The 7,542-nt window shown below is 42.6% G+C and overlaps 1 protein-coding gene across 1 annotated transcript; it reads left to right on the plus strand.

The window, feature by feature from the left end:
* Positions 1-523: 523 nt before the first annotated feature.
* pigm (phosphatidylinositol glycan anchor biosynthesis, class M) lies at positions 524-7,542 on the plus strand (the record flags this gene model as incomplete). Its single annotated transcript, XM_048614888.1, has 4 exons — positions 524-1,116; positions 2,759-3,017; positions 6,032-6,133; positions 6,581-7,542. Coding segments are annotated over 4 exons (1,122 nt in total), but the record flags the coding sequence as incomplete, so codon positions are not given.

The following is a 7,542-nucleotide window of genomic DNA, read 5'->3' on the forward strand; positions in this document are numbered from 1 at the left end:
TGAGTGATGGTTATCTTAGCAAATGTCTTTGCTATCAGGGATTTGGTAAACTTCCAGTCGATTCTGTAACAAAATAATTGTATAACTAATTGTTACTGTGGCTGTTCTCAATCTTAAAAGTTAGAGGTAATTTTTGGATTTTAGTTAGGCTTAAAAAGCTGGATGCAACTTTGGTCAGAGTTTTGAATAAGATCCTGAGGTGTAAGATCTTAATACAAATCTGATACTTAGTGACTGCCTAGATGACATTACTAGCATCTCAGAAAGCTTAAGATGAAGAATTATTCACCCATTTAATTATTTTATTTAGCTTTTCAAACTTAGGATTTGGGAAAGTGATTTTTATTTGCAAATGTAAAACAGGATGAAATGTCGATGTTTATGAAACTACTGCAAGTTCGGAATGAAGTGGACACATTTGAAATAAAATAAGACATTCATGCAAGAAAGATACTGCATTTTTAATAGCTTATTTGTCTCTAGCTAACAGTGATCATCAAATGAATAATTGTATCTTTTTCTGTTTCAGGGAAATTCTCCTTACAGAAGAGCAACCTATCGTTACACCCCATTATTGGCATGGATGCTGACTCCCAATATCTACCTCACAGAGCTGTACGGGAAAATCCTCTTTGTTATATGTGATATTCTTGCTGCTCATGTCATGCACAGAATCCTAAGCCTTCGAGGATTTGACAACTGGAGAGCATGCTGGTACTGCAGCCTATGGCTTTTCAACCCGTTGCCAATGATGGTCTCAAGCAGAGGGAATGCAGAAGCCATTCTTGCAGTCTTGGTGATGGTGACTTTGTATTACCTGGAAAGTAGGCAGATTGTGAAGGCTGCGTTATTCTACGGGCTTTCTGTGCATATGAAAATTTACCCAGTGACTTATGCTGTACCCATAGTCTTATCACTTCAGACTGATCAGCAAGCAATGGAGGAAAGTAATTCGACTAAGTGGAATGAAGGCTACCTTAAAAAAGGCACATATTTTCACAATTGTATAAGGAACTTCCTGAAGCTGGTTGTCAGACTGCTAAACCAGGAAGTGCTGCTATTCATTGGAATTGCTGGACTGCTATTTTTTGGTCTGGGAGTACTTTTCTATTGCAGGTAAAGTAACTTAAAGTACTCTTCACTCAATGGGCTCAACAGCCATAAGTTGTCCTCTGTAGAGTTCTCTGAAACAGCTGCACAAAGTCAGCTATCTAGTTGCATGCCTGTAAGAACCTGTCCTGCAAGGCAAGCTGTCAGCTATGAAGGAGAAAGATTCCCACTCATTTATTCCATTCTAAAATGTCTCACAATATCAAATGACTGACTACAGAGAAGAAATACAACTAAAACAATAGAATAGAAATTGTTTTAGTGGCATAACTTGAGGTATGAGAGCTGGTTAGGTTCTTTAGCTCAATGATTATATAAGAATACCAAAACAGCAACAAAAACAGAAGTTTCTGAAAATGCTCAGCAGGTCTGGCAGCATCTGTGAAGAAAAAAATCAGAGTTAACATTTCGGGTCTGATGATCCTTCCTCCGGTTCCGAGGAAGGGTCACTGGACCCGAAACGTTAACTGATTTTTTCTTCACAGATGCTGCCAGACTTGCTGAACATTTCCAGCAACTTCTGTTTTTGTTCCTGATTTACAGCATCTGCAGTTCTTTTGGTTTTTAATACCAAGACAAGGTTTGATTGCTGTTCTGGTTGTGGTAGGTTCTGGTTGCCACCGTACCCATAATAAAACATCATTGCACTTTGCTGTAATTCACCAAATAATCACAAAGCACCTGCCTTTGCACAGAGAATTTGAGAAGAAACAAGGTTTGTATGAATAGATAATAGGAAATTACATCAGTACTGATTGGAAGGGCATCAATTTTAGAGCGTAAATCACAGAATTGTTGCAGCACAAAAGCCCATTGTGCCTGTGCTGACTGAAGAAAATAGTCACCCATTCAAATCCCATTTTACAGCGCCTGTTCTGTAGTCTTTTGGGTTCCAGCACTTCAGGTCCTTTTGTAAAACTTGGTAACAAGTTCTAGACACCCATCATCCTATGGGTGAAAAGGGTTTTCCTCATCCCTCCGATTCTTCTACCAATCACCTTAAATCTGTGTTTCTAGTAATTGACTGTCTACTAGGGGAATCAAGTTTTCCCTATTATTATTTTGTACACCTCAATTAAGTCACTCTCCGTCTCCTCTGCTTTAAAGAAATCAACGCTGGCCTATCCAATTTTTCTTCATAAAGCATTTTTCAAGCCCTGCTACCATCTTTGTAAATCTCCTCTGTATTCCCCCTAGAGCATTACGTCCTAGTAATGTGACTAGAACTATATGCAGAACTTTAGCTGTGGCCTAATCAATGTCTTGCATTGTTCCAGTATTGCGTCCCAATATTTTGCATTCAATACCTTGCCTAATGAAGGAATCCATTCACCTTATCTTTACCACTGTATTTATTTGTTCTCCAAGATCTCTCATTTCTTTGACGCTTCTAAAAATGCACCCTGCGTGTTCCTTTGCTAATTATCAAATTCAATATTCCACCATCTGTGGTGGGATTTGAACCTGGGTCCCCAGAACATTAGCTGGGTTTCTGGATTAATAGTCTAGCAATTATACCACTAGGCCATTGCTTAACAATTTGCCCAGGCACAATAAAATTGCCAGCTATGAAAAATAGCAGTCTGTTACAGTGCTTTGATTGCAACACCTAAAGTCTCAGTTTACATTTGTTTTTTTTCAAATCCAGATATGGCTGGGAGTTTCTGGACCACACGTACCTTTATCACTTAACACGAAGAGACATTCGCCACAACTTCTCGCCCTATTTCTACATGTTGTATTTGACAGCAGAGAGTGAGTGGAGCTGTGGTCTGGCTCTAGCTGCTTTCATCCCACAGTCTCTGCTGCTCTTTGTCACATCTTTTGCATATTACAAAGACCTGACCTTTTGCTGCTTCCTGCAAACTGCGATTTTTGTCACTTTCAACAAAGTGTGTACTTCACAGGTAAATGTGAAGAAATTCTCCTTTGCAACTTTTTAATGAATTGTATTTCAAATTTTCCTTGGAAAATTACCATTTTAGGACTGGGTGAATCCGGCTGAATGAATTAGATATAACAAAGTGTGGAACTGGAGGAACACAGCAAGCCAAGCAGCATCAGAGGAACAGGAAAGCTGACGTTTTGGGTTGGGACCATTCTTCAGAAATGGAGAGGGGGAGGGGAGCTCGGAAATAAATAGAGGAGAGGTGGGGCTGGGGAAGGTAGGTGGGTTGGTGATAGGTGAATGCATGTAGGCAGTGGTTGGGACTGCTTAGTGAGGTGGGAGTGGTGGATTGGTGGGAGGGAAGATGGACAGAGATAGTAGGAACTGCCAATGCTGGAGAATCTGAGATAACAAGGTTTGGAGCTGGATGAAGACGGTAGGCCAGGCAGCATCAGAGGAGCAGGAAAGCTGATGTTTCGGGTCTGGACCTGAAACGTTGGCTTTCCTGCTCCTCTGATGCTGCCTGGCCTGCTGTGTTCATGAGAAGATGGACAGGTTGTGTCAGGTCAAGGAGTTGGGGATGAGAGGGAGGTTTGGTCATGGGATGTGGCCGGGGGCGGGGAGATTTTGAAACTGGTAAAATCCACGTTTAGGCCATCGGGCTGTAGGCTTCTGAGGTGGAATATGAGGTGCTGCTCCTCCAGTTTGTGGGTGGTGTTGTTGTGACATTGGTGGAGGCCCAGGATGGACATGGCACCCAGGGAGTTGGAGGGGGAGTTAAAATGTTTCGTGACCAGAAGATGGTGGTGTTTGTTGCATAGAGCGCAGATGCTCTACAAAAGGTCTCCGAGTCTCTGCTTGGCCTCACCAATGTAGAGGAGGCCACGTCGGATGCCAAGACCAAGTTGACAAATGGGCAGATGAACCCATGTCTGAATGTCGAAGGTTTGTTTTTTGCCTTGAATAGAGGTGAGGGGGGAGGTGTAGGGGCAGGTGTAGCACTTTCCTGCAGGGAAAGGTGCTGGGGGTGGTGGAGTTAGTGGGGAGTGGGGAGTTTGGAGCGGACGAGGGAGTCGCGGAGAGAGCGGTCCCTACGAAAGGCAGATAGGGGTGGGGTCAGATTGTAAGTGGCGGACAATGATACATTGGATGCAGAAGTTGGTGGGGTGATATGTGAGGACAAGGAGGATTCTGTCTTTATTTTTGTTGGGGGAGGCGATGTGAGGGTAGAGGTGTGGGAAATGCAAGAGATGTGTTTGAGGGCATTTTCAATCACCGGAGGGGGGACAATCACGGTCCTTGAAATAGAAGGATATCTGGAATGTGTGGGAGTGGAACGCTCCATCTTGGGAGCATATGCACTGGAGGAATTGGGAGTGGGTGAGAGGAGGTGTAGTCTAGGTAGCTGTGGGAGTCAGTGGGCTTGAAACAGATGTCAGTTACAAGGCGGACATCAGAGATGGAAACAGAGAGGTCCAGGAAGGAGAGATAGGTATCGGAGATGGTCCAGGTGGATTTGAGGTTGGGGTGAAAGGTGTTAGTAAAGTTGATGAACTGTTCCAAGTTCCTTGTGGGAGCACGAGGCAGCGCTGATGCAGTCATCAATGTAACAAAGGAAGAGGCAGGAGATAAAGCCAGTGTAGCAGCAGAAGAGGGACTGTTCCACGTATCCTACGAAGAGACAGGCATAGCTTGGGCCCATATGGGTTCCCGTGGCCACCCCCTTAGTTTGTAGGAAGTGGGAGGATTGAAGGAGAAGTAGTTAAGCGAATGAGGATGTCAGTGAAGTGGGACTGGATGAGCCTGTGGGAGAGGAAGAAACGTAGGGCTTTTAGGCCATCCACACGGGAGATACAAGTGTAGAGGGACTGGATGTCCGTAGTAAAGATGAGGCGCTGGAGGCCAAGGAACCGGAAGTCCTGGAGGAGGCAGAGGGCGTGGGCGGTGTCCCGGACGTAGGTGGGGAGATCCTGGACCGGGGGGGATAAAAAGAGTCAAGGTAGGTGGAGATGAGTTCAGTGGGGCAGGAGAAGGCAGAGACAATGGGTCAGGTGGGACAGTCGGGTTTGTGGATTTTGGGAAGAAGGTAGAAAAGGATGAATTAATTGTGGTTTTGGCAGTTCTAAAAGGACTAGATGATCCAGAATACCACAAATATTTCACCTTCTCTAGAACCAGAGAATATGATGTTAATATAAAATTAATTTGTTGAATCTGTTTTACCTGCCCTAAGAGGTTGGAGTAGAGACAGGGCCTGGCAAAATGCTGGGGAGTAGCATCATTGAGCTGGCTGACATACCCTTGCTGCTGGGAAGGTTTCACAGTGACAGGAAGGAGGCAAGCCAGGGTGAGATTTGATTTTTTTATGGGCTGTAAAGTGAAGTTGTTGTAAGGGGAGGCCGCCACCAATTTCATTGATCCATAGGCTACCCTGGCCAGAGATGGTGCTGCAAACAGAAATTGCAGCCCCTGTAGTCCCAAACTCTTGCACCCTTGGTCAATCTGAATTTAAACTGCACCTCTCCTGGGTGCATCCATTTTGAGACACCCCTGAGAATCTCTTAGCTGCCTCAACAGCATCTATCTCTCTGTGTTCAAGTGAGCAGTATCAGGAACCTACCTGACACCCTCAATTGGACAGCAGGCCCAGAGGCTGTCTCTGGCTTTTTAAAAGAGAAGTTGAACCAGGGCCACTGACATCTTTTGGTCCTGATTCTGATAATTTTATGGGGAAAAAAATCACTAGGGAGAAGGCTCAAACAAAATTGATTCATGCAGATCTGAATTCTTGTATTCAAAAGTACTGATTATTTTCTGAAGTGTTAATGTAGCATGCATGAAACAGGTTCAAAGTCATTAAAGATTTCCAAATTTCGCATTGTCTCTCTTTATCTCTGTCTCCATTTGTCTTGTCCCATCTCTACATTTTATGCAAATAAAATATTGTATAACCTTTTCAGAGTCATGTGTGGGAAGAGAAAAGAAACTTGCATTCACTATGTTTAAATAATTTGCAAATATTTACAATTTTAGTATTTCCTGTGGTATTTGTGTCTGCTCCCAGTGGTTCTTCCAAATCTGGCGCTGACCTGGAGAAGAGGTCTGGTGTTGTTGGTTTTGTGGTTCATCGGTCAGGTTAGTACTGTTGCTTTATTCTATTGATGTCTTAATGGTATGGTCACAGAAAGTACCACAGCTTCATCTGTAGCATTATGTACAGGGGGCTCTTTAGTGGAAGATTGTTACTAGGCTGCAGTTGTGCAGCTCCTAGTTGGCCAGTGTTGTGTAGCAAGAGCTTTGGATATAAGTGGCTGTTTTAGCATCTACTTCTTATTTTTATTGTCTGTGTGCTTGTCCCAGCAAAATCCTAGTGTGTTGGGTTTTATCAGCCAATATTCGTCATCTTCAATGTGTTTTAACCATTGCACAACACAATTCACCAAATGGTTGGGAAGGGAGGCAAAGAAAATATTTTTAGAAAAGGGAATGTTAACTTCAGATGCTAAAACTTTGTTTGTATAAACACATTTCTTTGGAACCAGCACTGAATTTTTTTGTTTTGGTTTTGTTTTGTCAACCTAGGGATTATGGCTCACCCCTGCATATTACCTGGAATTTGAAGGACAGAACACCTTTCTGTTTATTTGGTTGGCTGGTTTGGTATTTCTCTCTATCAACTGCTACATTCTGTTGGTATTGATCTCAAGCTACAAGGAAAGGGAATTGCAGCCAAAAACAAAGACTGAATAACAGAAATGCTTCTACGCACAGGATGTTGCTGTTTACTAACTGAGTATAGATTCTGATCTGTTATGATCTCTGTGGAGCAAGTTGACTCGGATTAATTGATCAAGGCATTATTGTGGAGAATGCACCAGGACCTTTTTTCTCCCTGAGCTTTGTTGAGTAAAAAGAAAGGTACAATATCTGAACATGTTTTTTTCTGCCCTACAGAGGCCAGGTCCCTGCTGTGTAAATCAATGTAGCATCTAGCAAGTGAAAGTGAGCTATGTTGCAAGCCTGATTAAGGACCTTAATTTGGGTGTTTGTGTAATTCTTCAGCAGTTTTCAAAGGATGAGTTCTGCTAATTGATGTAAACTCTGAAGTCCTTTTCAAACAATCTTGAAATTACAAATTCCACAGACAACTTAATGTTTCACTTGCCCAAAGGAACACATTTTGTAAATGAAATAGTTATCCAGTTGTGGCAAATAGAATGTAACACGATGCAGACCCCCTGCTTCTAAGGATATCAAGGGAAATACAATCATAAGTCTTTTTGTTTAGGGACAGTAATCTTTGACCCAGAGCACTACTGTAAGGAAAATTTGTAATTTCTTTAAGTTGTATGTGGAATGTGTAATTGTTTTTTAAAAATGTATGTAAAGGACTTAAAAGTTTGCATTAATTAGCAAGATTCACCCTTTGAAAATTGTACGGTCAGTATTACACTGCTTTTTAAAATTCAGTTACAGGACGAAGGCATCACTGGCTAGGCCACCTTTTATTGCCCATTCCCTAATTATCCAGAGGGCTCTTAAGA

This window comes from Rhincodon typus, chromosome 2, assembly GCF_021869965.1.
Source record: "Rhincodon typus isolate 14 chromosome 2, sRhiTyp1.1, whole genome shotgun sequence".
NCBI classification, from domain to species: domain Eukaryota; kingdom Metazoa; phylum Chordata; class Chondrichthyes; order Orectolobiformes; family Rhincodontidae; genus Rhincodon; species Rhincodon typus.